We start from the raw sequence: 20,274 nt of genomic DNA, 5'->3' as shown, positions 1-20,274 counted from the left end.
TGCGAGTTTGCTTTTTTTTTTTTTTTCTTTTTTTTATGTAATCCGCTTCTTTTTTATAGTGGGTAATAAATACATTATTATTATTATTATTATATGACACCGAACATGATTGGGTTTGGGATTTTGACATTCATAAGCTCAGTAATGGCTACCATACCTTTGTTAAAAAAAAAAAAAAAACTATATTCGGCGATATGTATTTCACAAATGACGAAAGACAAGCCAAAGTAAAATGAACCTAACAAATTTACTATACTTTTGTTAAAAAAAACAAAAGTTCGGTGATATGTATTTCATATTGACGAAAGACAAGCCGAGGTAAAACGAACCAAACAAATTGAAAATGATAACAATGATTATTAGGTTTTGGATTTTAACATGGATAAGGTCACAAATACCTACCATACCTTTGAAAATCAAAAACCTGGACCAAATAAATCGCTAGAAAAAGACATTTTGTCCCACCATCTCAACAATTAAAAGAAACAAAGGTTCAGCGATATGTCTTTCACAATGACAAAAGACAAGCCGAGGCAAAAGTTAAAGGTCCAATAAAAAAAACGTAATTTTACAAAGGCACTACTTCTAATTTAGCGTCCATTTGTACGTCATGACTTCAAGAAAAGGCTCAAATTGTCTGCGTTTTGAAGACAAGCGACAGTAAGAATCCATATATAGAAGCTTGCTGCGTGCCGAATGCCGGGGCCCGGTGGTGAAGTCACTGAAATCTCGGTACTATATATATATATATATATATATATATATATATATATATATATATATATATATATATATATATATATATATATATATATATATATATATATATATATATATATATATATATATATATATATATATATATATATATATATATATATATATATATATATATATATATATATATATATATATATATATATATATATATATATATATATATAATATATATATATATATATATATATATATATATATATATATATATATATATATATATATATATATATATATATATATATATATATATATATATAAGCTAAAAAATATAGTCTATTTAAAATATAGCAGTTTTTAAGGACATATTGTAGTATATTTACTACCTAAAAATATATTCAACAAAAGATGTTTTTTATATAATATACTTTAATAGTTTTTTTTAATTTGAAATCGTACTTTGAGGGGCAAATAATCTAAAAAGTAAAGCCTGGAAACAACAGATTTCTTAAAAGAGTTAGTTTTTACTCTAATCACAAGCAGTTCCACAATTTGTATTATTTCACAAAATGACAGATTTAGTATTTATTTTATATATTGTATATGTCGTAATAATATTAATTTTGAATAAGATTACGCTAATTATTAGTAGATTTATATTTTGCCAATTTGTATATAATATATATTAGTTCATATATTATACTGTGTACATTAAACATGCATTTAGTAAAAATCTGTATTTAGTATTTGTTTAGTAAACATTAGAATATATTTGAAAAATTTATTTAGCAAGTATATTCATATATTTAACAATTAATTTGTTTTAATTATCTATAAAAAGGAAAACAAGGTCAGTGTTTAGTAAAGAACTAGTATTTACAATCTTGCAAATGTAGGGAATGTTACGAGTCATATTATTTTAAATAGTTTTTAAGATATATGTTCCATAAACTGCGAAGCAATATTTTGTATTTGTTTTAAGTTTCTACTTTGCTTTTTTTTCATCCTATAAATTTGCTTTTGTTTTAAACTAATTCGTACTAAAAAACAACAGTGTCGGCTCTAAAATATCTGAATTGGTGCAAAACGGATAATCTTCCATAGCCAATATATCTAACAGACTAGAAAAGCTTTTTTGTGCCAATTTTATAGCCATAATGTGTATAAAATTTACATTGACCTTTACTACATAAAGAGTCGTTCTTAGAACTTATTTTCAATTCGTAGAGTGACCGTCCTTCAGAGCCTTTGGAGCGAATTAAGAGACTAATAGTGCCAAGATTCTGTCTATCAGACACAGCTATACACACGGAGGGAGCTTTTAGTAAAATTTTAGTTGGAACATTCAAAAGCCCTGGGATGAAAAAAGAGATTCGAGTTATTGCAAAAACTGTAACAGGTAAGATTGCATGATTTTAGATTCCAGGTCAAACATTAAGATAGGTTAAAATTAATATAGGTTTGAAAATTAATGTCAAGAAGACTAATTCGCTAAGACTAGGAATAAATGAAGGTGAACAGGTGATGCTGGGTGACGAGAAGACCGATCAAGTTGATAGCTTCACTTACCAAGTTAGTATAAAACAGTTCGTGGTAACGAACTGTAAGTAAGGAGCGAGAGTAGAAGAAGCCCTTATAGCACAGAGGGAACACCAAATATGGGCGTTGACCTACTTTCAGGGGTGACGCAACACGCTCAGTGAATAAAACCAGTACAAGATCAATGACCTCCAATGATCTAGAATGCTAACTATACAATATCACGTGCCTCTTTCTAGGCCAATCAACGGTTAGAAATACTGGGCTAACAAGGTGACATCACCAGACTCCCAGGAAATTTCAGCAATGAATTAACGTAAATGTTATATCACAATTTGTTTACGCTTCAAGGTTAAGGGATGATGTGTAATTAATACAGACATGAATTACGTTGAACTTATTGTGTACTTCGATTGTGCAGGAATTCATGACAAAAAATCAATAAGCTTCATAGGAATTTAAAATATATCATTGCACAGTTGACAGAACAAAGGAAACGTCAGAGATTAATTGACATTTTGGGGGAATTATTCGGGGTGGAACTCTGTGGTCGCTATAATAGATAAGTACACAATATGGGAAGTTGGCGATATAAAATATTGTTTTTGGCAATGGAGTATGCTAAAAAGTTGAAAGTAATAGAACCATTGGTATCAAGATGACATTGTTAATTAACCTAGTTTTACTTTCCGACTGTGTTCTGTATATTACACAAGTACCATTTAAGCAGTGTTGTCAATATACAAAGTTGATACTAATAAAGATATAGATGCCAGGAAAAGAATTTTAATAGAGAAATTCAGAACAATCCTTAGAAATCCTTAGAAATCAACTAGTGAGAGGATTATGAGTATGAACCATCAAGGACCGCAACCACCAATGACCCTAACCACCAATGACCTTAACCTCCAAGTTCAACTCTCCCCAACCTCCAAGGACCCCCAACCAACTTTTTGGGCCCATCCCCCCATCTTTTATACTTCTTAAGGTTTATTTTTTTAACATGATAATTTTATTTCAACTTTTTTTACATGTCTTAGAATGAACAAATATATAATATGGGATTAGTGAGACGATTGTGGATTTGAACCATCAAAGATCGCAAGCACCAATGACCTCTTCCTCCAAGGGTCCCCTCTCCCCAACCTCCTAGGGGCCCCTAACTAGTGAGACGATTATGAGTATGAACCATCAAGGACCGCAAGCACCAATGACCTCAACCTCCAAGGGTCCCCTCTCCCCAACCTCCTAGGGGCCTATTCCTCCAACTTTTTTGGAGGATACCCCCCAATTTTCAATATAGAGGCTCCATTAAAAGTTAAAAATATGTAAGAAAAAAGTTATCAGAACATCATTTCTGACCTCACCTTTCGGGACTTAGACAAGCGGATGCTTTGAACATCCAATTCTGATACTTTTGGCCTTACATTTTTAAATATGTCATTTAGAATGTTATCCTTTTTTTAAAAGTCCCCCCGTGGCCTAAATGGTTCCTCATTGTAAACTTTATATTTACTAACCTTAGTGCATCAGCTGTTCATGCAAACATTCACCAATAAAATCCATATTAAAAGAAATTACCAGCATTTTAAAATTACACACAACGAAAACATCTATTTTCATAGACATTTTTGACTGATCTGATAAATTAAATGTCTACTGGCTAGATCCAGTTTGCGAACGTTCATAAAACATTAAATAGTTTATTGTTCCTAAGTGACGCGCTTCAGACACAGAAATGAAAAAATAAAAAAGGTTTTTCAGCTAAAGTAGGGAACAAGTTTAAAACTTAAATTAAATATAATTACTCTCTCTTTTTAAAAACTTCGGACTGTTTTTCCGAATCATACCCGGACCTATACAAGATATAATTTGAGGTATCGGCCCCATAAAATCCAGATTAATTATATTTAAGACATGTAAATAAATAATTATATTTAAGGTATAGTACAAATGGATCGTAAAAGACAAGAAAATAGGGGGGAAGCTCATGGAACTGTCAGATAAATTTAGTCTAGCATTTTCAGAAAACATGAAAATAGAACTACTATTAACAACTCATTGTAACATAAAGCCACCTGAGGTCAATATAGATATGTTGTATCAAGAAAATATTTGAAAATGTTTAAGCTATAGTATGAAAGGCTTGCAAATACACAATAATACAACTAGTACTAACAACTTACTGCCCTACTAAGTCACCTGGGGTCAACAAAAGTACGTTTTATCAAGAAAATATTAGAAATATTAAAGATTATTGTATGAATGGCATGCAAAAACATCAAATAGTACTACTACTACTAGCAACTTGCTGCATCATAAGAGCACCAGACGCATATGCAGCTACGTTCTATCCAGAAAATGTCTGAGAACGTTTAATGTATACCAGAATAGGCTTGCAAAAACATCGAAAAGGAACTCCTACTAACAACTCCATGTGACATAAAGCCACTTGAGGTAAATACAGGTAAGTTTTATCATGAAAATATCTGAAAATATTTAAGGTATAGTACAATTGGATTACAATAAAAAACAACATGAAAATAGAACTACTACTAACAACTCACTCGTTTTATCAGGAAAATATTTGAAAATGTTTAGTGTATAGTACAAATGGATCACAAAAACATGAAAATAGAAATACTACTAACAACTCACTGTAACATAAATCCCCCTGAGGTCAATACTGATACGTTTTATCAAGAGAATATATCAAAATGTTTACGGTACTTTACGAAAGGCTTGCAAAAACGAGATGGTACTACTAGTACTCAGAACGTAATACATCAATACGTCACCTGAGGTTAAAAAAAGTGCAATTTGTCAAGAAATAAGTGGAAAATCTCTAATTTATAGTATAAATGGTATACAAAACATAAAAATGCTACTACTAATACTAACAACTCGCAGCAAAATAAGGACACCTGAAGCAAATAGAGCTACGTTTTATCAAGAAAATAGCTGAAAATTTTTAAGGTATAGTACAGATGGATTGCAAAAAGCATGAAAATAGAACTACTACTAACAACTCACTGTAACATAAAGCCAAGTCATGACTTTTACTATTAGAAAAATAATGTTTGTAGTAGCAACATTTTATTCGACTGAATTTTGATGGACTTGGAAGTTATTCAATTTTTTTTTACATATCTTAAAATGACATGAAATATGCTTGTGGCTGTACCAACGGTACTCTATGACTGCTCATCGAGACTATGCGACCGTAGCAGTGACACTCTATGGTTACTTATCGAGACTACCTAGTTTATTATGGGTATTAAATAAGTAATCATCTTACATTGGAAGGATAACCCCCGATATCATATTTTAAAAAAAGGGAAGATGAATTATTCGACGAAAGTTTGTACACATGATAAAAACATCGTCGCATTGAATGCTGACAAGGAGAAATACCTGAACTATGAAACAAGCATTAATAGGGATCTCATTGGAAATGTATGTGTACGTTGTCACATTACCTGTTGATACATCCTCTCGTCATCTTTCCGGTGTTAGCATTTTAAAGAAGACAATAAGAAGACAGGCATACTCCTGCACTAATGTCATGAATCATATCTTGTCTATGTGCCAAGACTGTTATCTGTGTAAAAATAATGTGACAATAGACAGTGAAATCGCAGGCAAAATAAAAAGGACATTGGTAGACAATATCATCAATGAATAAAAACATGAATTGATGGAAAGTGAAGCGCAAGTGACTGTTATTACTACTATTGACCATATATTCAATAAACACAATAACACCAAAGATGATGTGCCTATTGAACCAGTAGGTGACACCTCAGTAAAAAAAATTTTGATTCAAAATGGATTAATGATTATTCTACTGGTTATGAACTGAGAGAAGAGAGTAACTTTAGTATCAAGAGAGAACATGATGAATTATTTTATGAAACAGATTCAAAATGTCCAAGGTTGTTCAATGATACTAATAATGCACAGTAATGTATTTAAAATATTTTTATATTAATATTCTACCTGTCGTTATTTCGTTAAAAATATCTTATGCATTACATTGTTAAGTCTTCATTATTTTTAGGGTATGATAGTACATCAAAAGCTTAAAATGTCAATTAAAAAGTTGTAGATAAAAGAAAAGGAATTTTAAGAGATATAGATACTGCTAGCAGGCTCATAGGGGTTATAATAGAAACTTAGATAGGTTAACAGAACTTATATCAAAGTCTGAGCATATCCCAATATGAAAAAATTTCGAAATGAACTTCTCAAACACAAGAGACATAGTGAGGGACGACACTTTTTCACTACCTCAACTGCTGCCATCTTTACACCCATAGTTATAGATTACACTTTACACCTTTAGCTATAGATGGCTGCACACTCGCTCAGACACACGGGAATAGTGACAGAGAGATGCACAAAGTGAGCCTTATTTCAGTTCACTTCTTTTATAAGAAAATAAAAAAGCTCTTCTTCAGTTCAGATTTTTACCAAAGACATAAAAAAATTTACCGCTCTGTTCTAAATTTTTCTGTAGAAGATAGGAAAAGTTATACTATGATTGTGAATATTTTCCTTGAAGATAAAAAGTTCACTTTAATTCTGAATTTTCTCAACGAAGTGAAGAAAAATTCAAGTTCCCTTCCGAATTTTCTCTATGAAAAAGAAATAATTTACAGATCAATTCTTTTTTCCAGAGAAAATAAAAAGGTTCCACCTCAGTTCAGATTTTTTCTCAAAGAAATAAAAGAATTTAAAGTTCTGTTCCAAATTTTTCGTAGAAGATAGAAAATGTTATACTTTGATCGTGAATATTTCGCCATGAAGATAAGGAGCTCCACTTTAATTCTGAGTTTTCTCAAAGAGGCGCAAAAATGTTCAAGTTCTCTTCTGAATTTTTTTAAAGAAGAGAAAAAAAAGTTAGCTCAATTCTGAATTTTACCAAAGAAGATTTACAGTTCAATCCTAATTTATCCAAAGAAAAAAAAAGCTTTCACTTCGGTTCATAATTTCCCAAAGACATAAAAAATTTAAAGTTCTTTTCTAAATTTTTCCTTAGAAGATAGGACAAGTTCTGCTATGATTGTGAATATTTTCCATGAAGATATAAAGTTCCACTTCAATTTTAAATTTTCTCAACGAAGTGAAGAAAAGTTCAAGTTCTCTTCTGAATTCTCTCAATGAAAAAGAAATAAGCTACAGTTCAATTCTAATTTTTTCCCATGAAAATAAAAAGGTTAGACTTCAGTTCAGATTTTTCTCAAAGAAATGAAAAAAATTAAAGTTATGTTCCAAATTCTTCGTAGAAGATAGAAAAAAGTTATACTTTGATCGTGAATATTCGTCATGATGATAAGGAGCTCGACTTTACTTCTGAGTTTTCTCGAAGAAGTGCAAAAATGTTCAAGTTATCTTCTGAATTTTCTTAAAGAAGAGAAAAAGTTAGCTCAATTCTGAATTTTACCAAAGAAGAGTTACAGTTCAATTCTAATTTCTTCATAGAAAATGAGAAAAAAAGCTAAATTAATTTTTCTAATTAAATTTAGACTAGGTTACGTGCGCGCACGTAACCTAGTATAAATTAATTGGAAAAATTAGAATTGAACTGTAACTCTTCGTTGGTAAAATTCAGAATTGAGCTAACTTTTACTCTTCTTTAAGAAAATTCAGAAGAGAACTTGAACATGTTTGCTAGGAACCTTTTATCTTCATGGAGAATATTCACAATCATAGTATAACTTTTCCTATCTTCTACAGAAAAATTTAGAACAGAGCGTTAAATTTGTTTATGTCTTTGGGAAAAATCAGAACTGAAGTAGAGCCTTTTTATTTTCTTAGAAAAAAGTGAACTTAAATAAGGCTCACTTTGTGCATGTCTCTCTCACTATACCCGTGTGTCTGAGAGAGTGTGTAGCCATCTATAACTAAAGGTGTAAAGTGGCATGTATAACTATCAAACAGTTCGTGGTAACGAACTGTAAGTAAGGAGCGACCCGGCTCAATGGTAACCGAAACTCTAGAAAACAGGTTTTTGATACCAATAGATATAGCAAAAGAATCAGATTTCTATTGCTGATTTCAAATATATAACTTTAATTAAGTTTAGTTCAACCCATCAAAAGTTATGCGCCTGAGAATATTTGGCTGGTTTTAGAAAAAAGAAAGAAAAAAACCCTAAAAGTTGTAGAGACTTAATGAAAATCACACCATCATATTCAGAATATCAGAGAACCCTACTGTAGAGGTTTCAAGCTCCTATCTACGAAAATGTGGAATTTTACATTTTTTGCCAGAAGAAAGATCACGGATGCGTATTTATTTGTTTGTTTTTTCCCCCCAGGGATGATCGTATCGACCCAGTGGTCCTAGAATATCGTGGTAGGGCTCATTGGAATGGAAATTAAAATTTCTAGTGCCCTTTTCAAGTGACCAAAAAAATGGAGGGCAACTAGGCCCCCTCCCACGCTTATTTTTTTCCCAAAGCCACCCGATCAAAATTTTGAGATAGCCATTTCGTTCAACATGGTCGAAAATATGATAAATATGTCTTTTAGGATGACTTAATCCCCCGAAGTACCCAGAGGGAGGGCTAAAAGTTATGAACTTTACCCAATATTAACATATAGTATTGGTTATTCGGAAGTATACAGAAGTTTTCAGGAGGTTTTTTTGTGGTAGTGGGAGCTAAGGGTGGGTCAGGGGGTATGTTGGAGGATATGTTCGTGAAGGAAGTTTTCATGGGGGAAGGGAAATTGCCATGAAGGGGGCACCGGACTTGCCAGCATTATTTATTGGTTATTGGGAAGTATACAACCATTTTCAGGAAGGATTTTTTCTGGAGGGGGGGGGCTAGAGGAGGGGTTTACTCTGGAGAATATTTCCGTAGAGAATGTTTCTTTGGGGTAAGGGACATTTCTATGAAGGGGGCGCCGGATTTCCAAGCATTATTTAAAAAACGAGCAGAAATTAAATAAAAAAAAACAAGTTTTTTCAACTGAAATGTAAGAAGGAATATTAAAACTTAAAACGAACAGAAATTATAACGTATGTCAGGGGGTTCTCCCCCAAGTCAATACCTCGCTCTTTACGCTACAGTTTTTTTTTAGTGCTTTCAAAAGAGCTATCTATTCTAATTAAACGGCCTTTTTGATTCAAGGGTTTGTTAATAATAAATATTTTTTACTATTAACGTAAAGAGCGTGTTATTGACTACGGGGATAACCCCCTCAAATACGTAATAACATATACGTAATAAAAAAAAAACAATGAAAAAACAAGCGATACGGCTCAATAGTAATCAAAACTTTTAAAAACGGAATTTTGATGTCAATAAATGTATCAAAAGAATGGGCTTATAATGCTGATTCTAAATATATAAATTTTATTAAGTTTAGTGTTGCTCATCAAAGGCTTCGACCCTGAGAAAATTTACTCGATTTTTTAAAGAGGGGGAAACATCCCCTACAAGTCAAAGAATTTTAATGAAATCAAACAGTCAGATTTAGCGTATCAGAAAACTCTATTACTTAGGTTTCAAGCTCATATCTGCAAATATCTGCTGCTTTGTATTTTTTGCCAGAAGAAAAATACACGAATATAGAAGTTAGTTACGTAAGTTAATTTGTAAAGAGGCCCATTTAGCAAAAGAAAAGTAAAATTTTTATGCAAATAAAAGCTGCATTAACTAAAAAACGATCAGAAATTAAATAAAAAAAAACGAGTTTTTAAAACTGAAAATAAAGAGCGACATTAAAACTCAAAGCAAACAGAAATTAATCCATATATGAAAGTAACTGTCCCCTCATAGATATCTTACTCTTGAAGTTACAGTTATACTGTTTCTCACAACTCTATTTTTTAAAACAATAAAAACTTTAGCGTAAAAGCAAGGCGTTGAGGAGGGGACAGCCCCTTTCATATACGGAATAATTTCTGTTCGTTTTAAGTTTTAATGTCGCTCCTTACTTTCAGTTTAAAAAACTTGTTTTTTTTTATTTAATAGGTGTAAAGATCTCAGCAGTTGAGGCGGTGAGAAGGTGTCGTCTCTCACTATGTCCCTTGTGTTTGAGATGTGCATTTCGAAATTTTTTCATATTGGGTTATGCTCAGACTTTGATATAAGTTCTGTTAACCTATCTAAGTTTCTAATATAACCCCTATGCGCCTGCTAGCAGTATCTATATCTCTGAAAATTCCTTTTCTCTTATCTCCAACTTTTTAATTGACATTCTAAGCTTTTGATGTGCTATCATACCCTATAAATAATGAACACTTAACAATGTAATGCATAAGATATTTTTAATGAAATAACGACATGTAGAATATTAATATAAAAGTACGTTCCATACATCATTACGCAAAAATTACGTATTTAACTAGTTTTGAATATACTGAGTCTATTCCATAGTATCATTCATCATATTCTTTCTTTGGATTCTTAAGTTACTCTCTTCTTTTAGGTCTTAACTAGTAAAACAATCATTAATCAATTTCTTGTCATACAAATTTTTTACTGAGGTGTCACCTACTGGTTCAATATGCACATCGTCTTTGGTATTATTGGTTTCATTGACTATACGGTCGATAGTAGTAATAACGTTCACTTAAGCTTCACTTTCCATCAATTCACCTTTTTATTCATTGATGATATTGTCTGCCAATGTTCTTTTTATTTTGCCTGCGATTTTACTGTCTATTGTCACATTATTTTTACACAGATAACAGTTTTGGCACATAGACAAGATATGATTAATGACATTAGTGCAGGAGTATGCCTGTCTTCTTTTGTCTTCTTTAAAATGCTAATACCTGAAAGATGACAATAGGATGTATTAATAGGTAATGTGTTACCAGCAACAGTAGCAAGGAGTTGTCCCCGATCATCGACAATTATTTTTATGTTTCCATTCTCTTTGAGAACTAACTTCTCTGGTAATGTTACTCTCGCATATCCACTATTTACACGATTGAAATTCTTGGGTATTCCAAAGGAATTTAACTCCTTACTGTCATGACAACGTACACATACATTTCCACTGAGATCCCCGTTAATGCTTGTTTCATAGTTAAGGTATTTCTCCTTTTCAGCATTCAACGCGACGGTGATTTTATCATGTGCACAAACTTTCGTCTAATAATTAATCTTCACTTTTTTTTAAATATAATATCGGTGGTTATCCTTCCAATGTAAGAAAATTACTTATTTAATACCCATAATAAACTAGGTAGTCTCAATAAGTAACCATAGAGTGTCACTGGTACGCTTGCACAGTGACTATGAGTAGTCATAGAGTACCGTTGGTACAGCCACAAGCATATTTCATATCATTTTAAGAAATGTAAAAAAAAAAGTTGAATAACTTTCCAAGTTCATCAAAATTCAGTCCAATAAGAGGGTGTTACTACAAACATGATTTTTCTAATAGTAAATGTAATGACTTGGCTTTATGTTACTGTGCGTTGTTATTAGTAGTTCTATTTTCATGTTTTTTGCAGTCCATTTGTACTACACTTTAAACATTTTCTGATATTTTGATGATAAAACGTAGCTTTTTTGGCCTCAGGTGTCCTTATGTTGCAGCGATTTGCTAGTATTAATAGTATTTTTCTCATGTTTTTGCATGCTATTCATACTATATCTATAAATTTTAATCTATAAAATTTCTAATATTTTCTTGATAAAACGTACTTTTGTTGACCTCAGGTGGCTTAGTATTGCAGTAAGTTGTTACTGCTAGCAGTATTACTGTGTTTTTGCAAGCCTTTCATACTATGCCTTAAACATTTTTAGATATTTTCTTGATAAAACGTATCTGTATTGACCGCAGGTGATTTTATGTTACAGTTAGTTGTTAGTGCCATTTGTACTAAACCTTAAACATTTCAGATATTTTCTTGATAAAACGTAACTGTATTGGCCTCAGGTGGCCTTAGATTGCAGCGATTTGTTAGTAGTAGTAGCATTTTCATGTTTTTGCATAGCCTTCATAGTATAAACTATAGGTGTTCTAATGTTTTTTTCATAAAATTTAGTTGTTCTAACTTCAGGTGGCTTACTAATGCAGTACGTTCTTAGTACTAGTAGTATTATCATGATTTTGCAAGCCATTCATAATGTACCTTAAACATTTTCAAATGTTTTCTTGATAAAACATATCTACTTTGACTTCAGGTGGCTTTATATTACAGTAAATTGTTATTATTCGTTATATTTTCATGTTTTTGCAAGCTGTTATTAAAATACCTTAAACATTTTCAGATAGTAGTAGTTCTATTCTCATGTTTTTTGCGATTTATTTGTACAGGATATTTTCTTAATAAAACGTATCTGTATTGACCTCAGGGGGATTTATGTTACAGTTAGTTGTTAGTAGTAGTTCTAATTTCATGGTTTTTGCATGCCATTTGTACTAAACCTTAAACATTTTCAGATATTTTCTTGATAAAACGTAGCTGTATGTGGCCTCAGGTGTCCTTATATTGCAGCGATTTGTTAGTAGTAGTAGTATTTTCATGTTTTTGCATGCTATTCATAGTATAATCTATCCATTTTCTAATATTTTCTTGATAAAACGTAGTTTTGCTAACTTCAGGTGGCCTATTGGGGCAGTAAGTTGTTAGTACTAGTAGTATTATCTTGATCTTGCAAGCCTTTCATGCAATACTTTAAACATTCTCAGATATTTTATAGATGAAATATTTCTGTATTTACCTCAGGTGGATTTATGTTACAGTTAGTTGTTAGTAGTAGTTCTATTTTCATGTTTTTTGCAAGCTATTCATACTATACCTTAAACATTCTCAGATATTTCCTTGATAAAACGTATCTGTATTGACCTCAGGTAGCCTTATGTTACAGTGGTTTGTTAGTAGTAGTTCTATTTTCATGTTTTTTGCGATTCATTTGTTCTATACCTTAAACATTTTCAGATATTTTCTTGATAAAACGAGTGAGTTGTTAGTAGTAGTCCTATTTTCTTTTCTTTTTTTTTGTAATCCATTTGTACTATTAGACCAGTAAAAGTACGGTTTGACCGGGACAAAATTACAACAAAAGGTTTTTTTACACCAAAACGTTCAGAAAAAATTTCTAAACAACTTATCCAAAATCCGTTAAAATGGCTTTTCGGGAAAACCTTCTGGAGCTGCTTAAAGGGGGTGGAAGGAGGCAAAAAATTAAGTATTTACATTTTTGACATTTAGGAAGCCTTTTTTTACACTAAAATGTTCATAAAATATCGCTGAACAACATATCCAAAATCCACTAAAATCGCCCGCCGTGAAAACTCTCTGGGGCTGCTTAAACGGGGTGGAAGGGGGCGAAAAAATGGGTTTTTTAATTTTTGACATTTGGGAAGCTTTGTTTACACTGAAATTTTCAAAAAGAAATTGTAGAACAACCTATCCAAAATCCACTAAAATTTACTCCCACGAAAACCTTCTGGGGCTGCTTAAAGGGGAAGAAAGGGGTGAAAAATCCTTTTTTCCATTTTGTTATTTCGGTACGTTCTGAGACTCGATTCTGGTATAAATAAACTCGCTGAAACCGAAAATGATGTCACTTTTATAGTAACACTTCTCTAACTTATATTAAACTACAAAAAATTAGATTTTAATAACTCAATTGCCAAAATAAAGGAAGTAGCTTTTCTTCCGAAGTTTTACAGAAAGATCAGATCAATGGACGCTTGAAATACATCGAACAGCCTGCAAAAAGCAATAGAGGAAAAGATAGAACTTAAAGGAGCAGAGAAGTACCTCACTCTTTTTTGCTTTGCTAGTCGTCGGGAACCTGGTTTTCGGATGAGAATCAAACTTGTGAAAACTAGACTTTAGAAAAAAAAAGTTGGAGCCCGAATTCTAGACCAAATGACTGGGAAGGCAGCTGATTCATTTTCGTTCCGGAAGAAAGACAAGGCTGTTAAAATGGCATCCAAATCGGCTGTTATCATCGATGGTGAACCGGTTCATGTAGATCAAGGGCTTCTGTTCCAACGCTTAGCTACGGTGGCGAACCGGGAAGAATTCGATCTTCGAGACCTTTTGTCGTATGAGCTTTGTACGTACCCCCATCCCTTTTTGGATCCTATGAAGTTCTGCGTCCCGCCGACAAACCATCTCTGTCAAACGCAATTTGAAAGGCGTCAGGGCCATCGGATGAGTGCTTAGACTCGTGCCACTATGTCGTTGACGGCGGATGGCTGCTCCAGAAATTGACTTGGGAACCCAACTCTACATTTGACTTCATTTGCGAAAGTTACGTAAAGTATGTCACCACTAGATTTGGAAAATCTTCGGTAGTTTTTGATGGATATGACAAAGGTCCTTCGGAAAAAGGTATGGCTTACCTCCAACGTTCCTGGGGTAAACAGTGCCCAGTGGTAGAATTCACTGGTACAACAGAGTTAACAAGAAAGAAGGAAGAGTTCTTGCAAAACTGCACAAACAAGCAGCGGATAATTCTAGCGATAGGAGAAAAATTGTCCTCAGCAGGTTGTTTGGTACAACATGCCTCTTCTGACGCAGATGTCCTGATTGCAACCACAGCCATTCAAAGTGCAAGAACTCAGTTGACGTGTCTCATCGGCAACGACACTGACCTCCTTATCCTTCTCCTCTATCATGTCACTGCCACCCACAAAGGCCTGTATTTTAGATCCGAGGCGAAAGCTTCAAACGAACATAAGCTATGGAATATTTGCTCCATCAAAGAAAAACTAAGGGATATGTGTGGTGCAATTCTATTTCTGCAAGCGTTCCTAGGTTGTGACATCTCTTAGAGATTATAAAGAATTGGTAAATATGTCCGACTGTCATTGTACCGGTCCGATCCGTCTTTCCACGAGGCCGCTAAGGTCCTTATGGACTCGAAGGCTACGAAAGACGAGCTCATTGTAGCTGATGAACAAGCTCTTTTGAGAATTTATAAAGGAAAGCCTGGAGAAACTCTCGTATCCTTGAGACATCGTCTGTTCTTGGCCAAGCTCGCTTCCTCTTCCACATTTGTCTGCCCTGATCGGATGCCTCCCACACCCTCAGCTGCGAAGTTCCATTCTTTTCGCGTGTATTTGCAGGTAATGGAATGGAAAAGCGAGGCTGCTGCGATGAAACCGGAAAACTGGGGATGGCAACTTTCTGCTGATAATTACATCCCAGCAATGACGGAGAAGAAACCAGCCCCCCAAAGTCTTCTTAAAATTATCCACTGCAAATGCAAATCAGGTTGTGATACGGCCAGATGCACATGCCGTAAGAATTGTAGCCCTGCACACTTGATTGCGGAGAGTGCATGGGAACAAGTTGTAATAACTCTGAACCAACATCTCTAGAAGAAGAAGAATTTTAGTTTTTTGCAATAACGATGGTTGTGCTCTTTTGTAGTGCTCATTAATGAAATCATGATTCTCAATATTATGTGATCTAAAAATTATGATTATCAAAACTGTGATTTATATATAGATGTATTAATGTTTTTGTTTTCCAACTGTAAAAAAGCCTATAATAAGAATGATTTTTCAAGTTTCTATGCGTCTATGCCTATAGTTTCCCTTTTTCTGCAGTCTGGTCTTCACACGGTTGATTCTCATCGGATAACCAGGTTTCCAACGATTAGCGAAGCAGCAAAGAATGGGGTACTTCTCTGCTCCTTTAAATTGCCATTCGAGATTTTCCTGTGTTGCTGTTTGAAGTATTTCAGGCTTCCATTGATCTGATCTTTCTAACACTTCGGAAGAAAAGCTATTTTCTTTATTTTTGCGATGGAGTTATTAAAATCTTATTTATAGTTTAAAGTAAATTACAGACGTGCTACAATAAAAGTGACATCATTTTCGGTTTCAGCGAGTTGATTTATACCAGAATCGAGTCTCCGAACGTACCGAAATAACAAAAATCGAAAAAAGGATTTTCCACCCCTTTCACCCCCTTTAAGCAGCTCCATAAGGTTTTCCCGGCGGGAAATTTTAGCGGATTTTGAATATGTTGTTCTGCAGTATTTTCTGAGCATTTTAGTGTAAATAAAGCGTCCCAAATGTCCAAAATGAAAAAACCTATTTTTTCGCCCCATTTCACCCCCTTTAACCAGCCCAGAGGGTTTTCCTGGTGGTCGAATTTAGCGGATTTTGGATATGTTGTTCAGCGATTTTTTTGTACATTTTAGCGTAAAAAAGCTTCCTAAATGTCAAAAATGTAAATACCTAATTTTTCGCCCCCTTCCAACCCCTTTAAGTAGCCCCAGAAGGTTTTCCCGCCGGGCGATTTTAGCGGATTTTGTATATGTTTTTCAGCAATTTTTCTGAACATTTTGGTGTAAAAAAACCTTTTGTTGCAATTTTCTCCGGGTCGACCCACTTTTCTTCGTACTTTTGCTGGACTATATACCTTAAACATTTTCAGATATTTTCTTGATAAAAGTATGATACTTTTGTTGATACGCATCATACTTTTGTTGACCACAGGTGTCTTAGTAGTGCAGTAAGTTCTTAGTACTAGTAGTATTATTGTGTTTTTGCAAGCCTTTCATACTATAGCTTAAATATTTTCAAGTATTTTCATGATAAAACGTATCAGTATTGACGTCAGGGTGATTTATGTTACAATGAGTTGTTAGTAGTAGTTCTATTTTCATGTTTTTTTCATGTCATTTGTACTATACCTTAAACATTTTCAGATATTTTCTTAATAAAACGTATCTGTATTGACCTCTTGTGACTTTATATTACAATGAGTTGTTAGTAGTAGTTCTCTCTCCTTGGATTTGACGTGTAAACACACAGTTTGTGGTTACGAAGTGGGAGTAGGTGAAATAACTTTTATATTGTTTCTTTAAATAAATGTTGTAGCAGGGGGGTTTGCAGATGGTTCGTGTTTGTAGCTGTGCTTAGCTATAATTACTATTTGAATAAAATCAGAGTCGACAGAAAGATAAAAATAGGCTCAAAATCAATCACGTAAATGAGAATATTCAAATAAAGAAGTCATCTTGATACCCCAAATTTATATGAGGCGAAAAAAATGTCTTTTTAGGCAATATTTATAAGACTAAACTCATTAAATCACAAAATACAGTTACTAAATTTATCTGACGTTTCCATGTCCCTCCCCCTCCCCTATTTTCATGTTTTTTACAATCCATTTGTACTATACCTTAAATATTGTTATTTATTTACATGTTTTAAATGCAATTAATCAGGATTTTAGGGGGCCGATACCTCAAATTATATCTTGGATAGGTCCGGGTATGATTTGGAAAAACAGTCCAAAGTTTTTAAAAATAAACAGTAATTATATTTATTTTAAGTTTCAAACTTGTTCCCTGCTTTAGCTGAAAAACCTTTTCTATTTTTTAATTTCTGTGTCCCAGGCGCGTCACTTAGGAACAATAAACTATTCAACATTTTGTGAACGATCGCAAACTGTATCTAACCAGTAGACATTTAATTTAGCATATCGGTCGAAAATGTCTATGAAAATAGATATTTTCATTCTGTATAATTTTAAAGTGCTGGTAAATCTTTTAATATGAATTTTATTGTTGGATGTTTGCATGAATAGCTGATGTGCTAAGGTTTATAAATAGAAAAGTCATAATGAGGAAACATTTAGAACATGGGAGGACCTTTTCAAAAAAAAAGCATAACATTCTAAATGACATATTTGATAATGTTAGGCAAAAATTATCAGAATTTGATATTCAAAGCATGTGCTTGTCTAAGTCCCGAAAGAGGAGGTCAAAAATGATATTCTGATAACTTTTTTCTTACATATTTTTAACTCTTAATGGAGCCTCTATGTTGAAAATCAGGGGGTATCCTCAAAAAATTTGGAGGAAGGGGCCCCAAGGAGGTTGGGGAGAGGGGTCCTTGGAGTTTGAGGTCATTGGCGCTTGCGGTCCTTGATGGTTCATACTCATAATCGCTTCACTAGTTAGGGGCCCCTAGGAGGTTGGGGAGAGGGGACCCTTGGAGGTTGATGTCATTGGTGCTTGCGGTCCTTGATGGTTCAAATCGATAATCGTCTCACAAATCCCTTATTGTGTACTTGTTCATTCTAAGACATGTAAAAAAAAGTTGAAATAAAATTATCATGTTAAAAAAATAAATTTTAAAAAGTATTAAAAAAATTTAGGGAATGGGCCCAAAAACTTGCTGGGGGGCCCTTGGAGGTTGGGTAGAGATGACCTAGGAGGTTAAGGTCATTGGTGGTTAGGGTCATTGGTGGTTGCGGTCCTTGATGGTTCATACTCATATTCATCTTACTAGTTGATTTCTAAGGATTTCTAAGGATTGTTCTGAATTTCTTTATTAAAATTCTTTTCTTGGCATCTGTATCTTTATTAGTATCATCTTTTTAAATCTACAACGCTGCTTAAATGGTACTTGAGCATAAAACAGAACAAAGTCGAGAAGTAAAGCTAGGTTAATTCACAATTTCATCTTGAAACCAATGGTTCTATTACTTTCAAATTTTTAGCAACTTTTTACTCCATTGCCAAAAACAATATTCTATATCGCCCGCATCCCATATTGTGTGCATGTCTGTTATAGCGACCAGAGAGTTTCACCCCAAATAATTAGACTAAAATGTCAATTAATCTCTGAAGTTTCTTTTTGTTCTGGGAACTGTGCACAGATACATTTTAAATTCCTATGAAGCTTATTGATTTTTCTGTCATGAATTCCTGCACAATCGAAGTACACAATAAGTTCAACGTAATTCATGTCTGTATTAATTACACATCATCCCTTAACCTTGAAGCGTAAACAAATTGTGATATAACAGTTACGTAAATTCATTGCTGAAATTTTCTGGAAGTCTGGTGATGTCACCTTGTTAGCCCAGTATTTCTAACCGTTGATTGGCCTAGAAAGAGGCACGTGATATTGTATAGTTAGCATTCTAGATCATTGGAGGTCATTGATCTTGTACTGGTTTTATTCACTGAGCGTGTTGCGTCACCTCTGAAAGTAGGTCAATGCCCATATATGGTGTTCCCCCTGTGTTTAAGGCCTTCTCCTATTAGTGACCTGGCTCAATAGTAACCGAAACTCTAAATCAGAATTAGATTTTTATGCTGAATACAAATATATAATTTTCATCAAGTTTAATCCTATCCATCAAAAGCTATGTGCCTGAGAAAGTTTGCCTTATTTTCGAAAAAAGATGGAAACAATCCTCGAAATTTCATAGAACTTTAATGAAAATCACACCATCAGATTCAGCGTATCAGAGAACCCTGCTATAGAGGTTTCAATCTCCTGTCTCCAAAAATGTCGAATTTTGTATTTTTTTTTGCCAGAAGAAAGATCACGGATGCGTGTTTATTTATTTATTATTATTTTTTTTCCCAGGGGTGATCGTATATATCCAGTAGTCCTAGAATATCGTGAGAGGGCTCATTCGAACGGAAATTAAAATCTCTAGTACCCTTTTCAAGTGACCAAAAAAAGGAGGTCAACTTGGCCCCCTCCCACGCTTATTTTTTCCCGAAGTTATCCAATCAAAATTTTTATATAGCCATTTGTTCAGTATATTCCAAAATCTAATTAATATGTCTTTGAGGATGACTTAATCCTCCACTGTTCCTGGGGGAGGGTCTGCAAGTTATAAACTTTACCTATTGTTAACATATAGTATTGGTTATTGGGAAGTATACAGGCGTTTTCAGGAGGAATTTTTTTCTAGTGAGGGGTCGGGGTCAGAGTAGGGGTTACAAATAATTTCTGAGACCACACTGGCTAATCATGATAAAACATAAAATTGCGAAGAAAGGAAGAAAACGAGGACAATTAACAGCCAGTGAAAAAATTGAAAAATCATGAAAATATTTCGGTCAAGACCTCCGCTTGACCGTTCTCAGTGCAGAATAAAACTGATAAGAATATAAAAACCAAACCTTAAAATAAAAGTACAAAACTAAAATTGGACGACCCTTTCTTAGTAACGGTTAAAGGGTAACGGTGAAAGGGTGAAAGAGTGGGATATTATTATTGAAAAAATGGGATATTATTAATTAATAGTGATTTACAGTAGCCTTAC

General features: G+C 33.4%; 1 protein-coding gene across 1 annotated transcript in view; it reads left to right on the top strand.

The window, feature by feature from the left end:
• LOC148941205 (inactive tyrosine-protein kinase RYK-like) overlaps positions 1 to 20,274 on the top strand; it is a 155,626-nt gene that overhangs the window by 71,900 nt on the left and 63,452 nt on the right. Inside the window, exon 7 of the mRNA XM_089103993.1 lies at positions 1,945 to 2,116. Within this exon, the coding sequence (XP_088960119.1) occupies positions 1,945 to 2,116 (172 nt within the window). The remainder of the gene's footprint in view (positions 1 to 1,944; positions 2,117 to 20,274) is intronic.

Source organism: Artemia sp. Qi Xiang Cuo, chromosome 18 (assembly GCF_049724085.1).
Source record: "Artemia sp. Qi Xiang Cuo chromosome 18, ASM4972408v1, whole genome shotgun sequence".
Taxonomy (NCBI): Eukaryota; Metazoa; Arthropoda; class Branchiopoda; order Anostraca; family Artemiidae; genus Artemia; species Artemia sp. Qi Xiang Cuo.
Note: the sequence above shows the minus strand (reverse complement) of the source record. Positions and strands in the feature narration are given on the sequence as shown.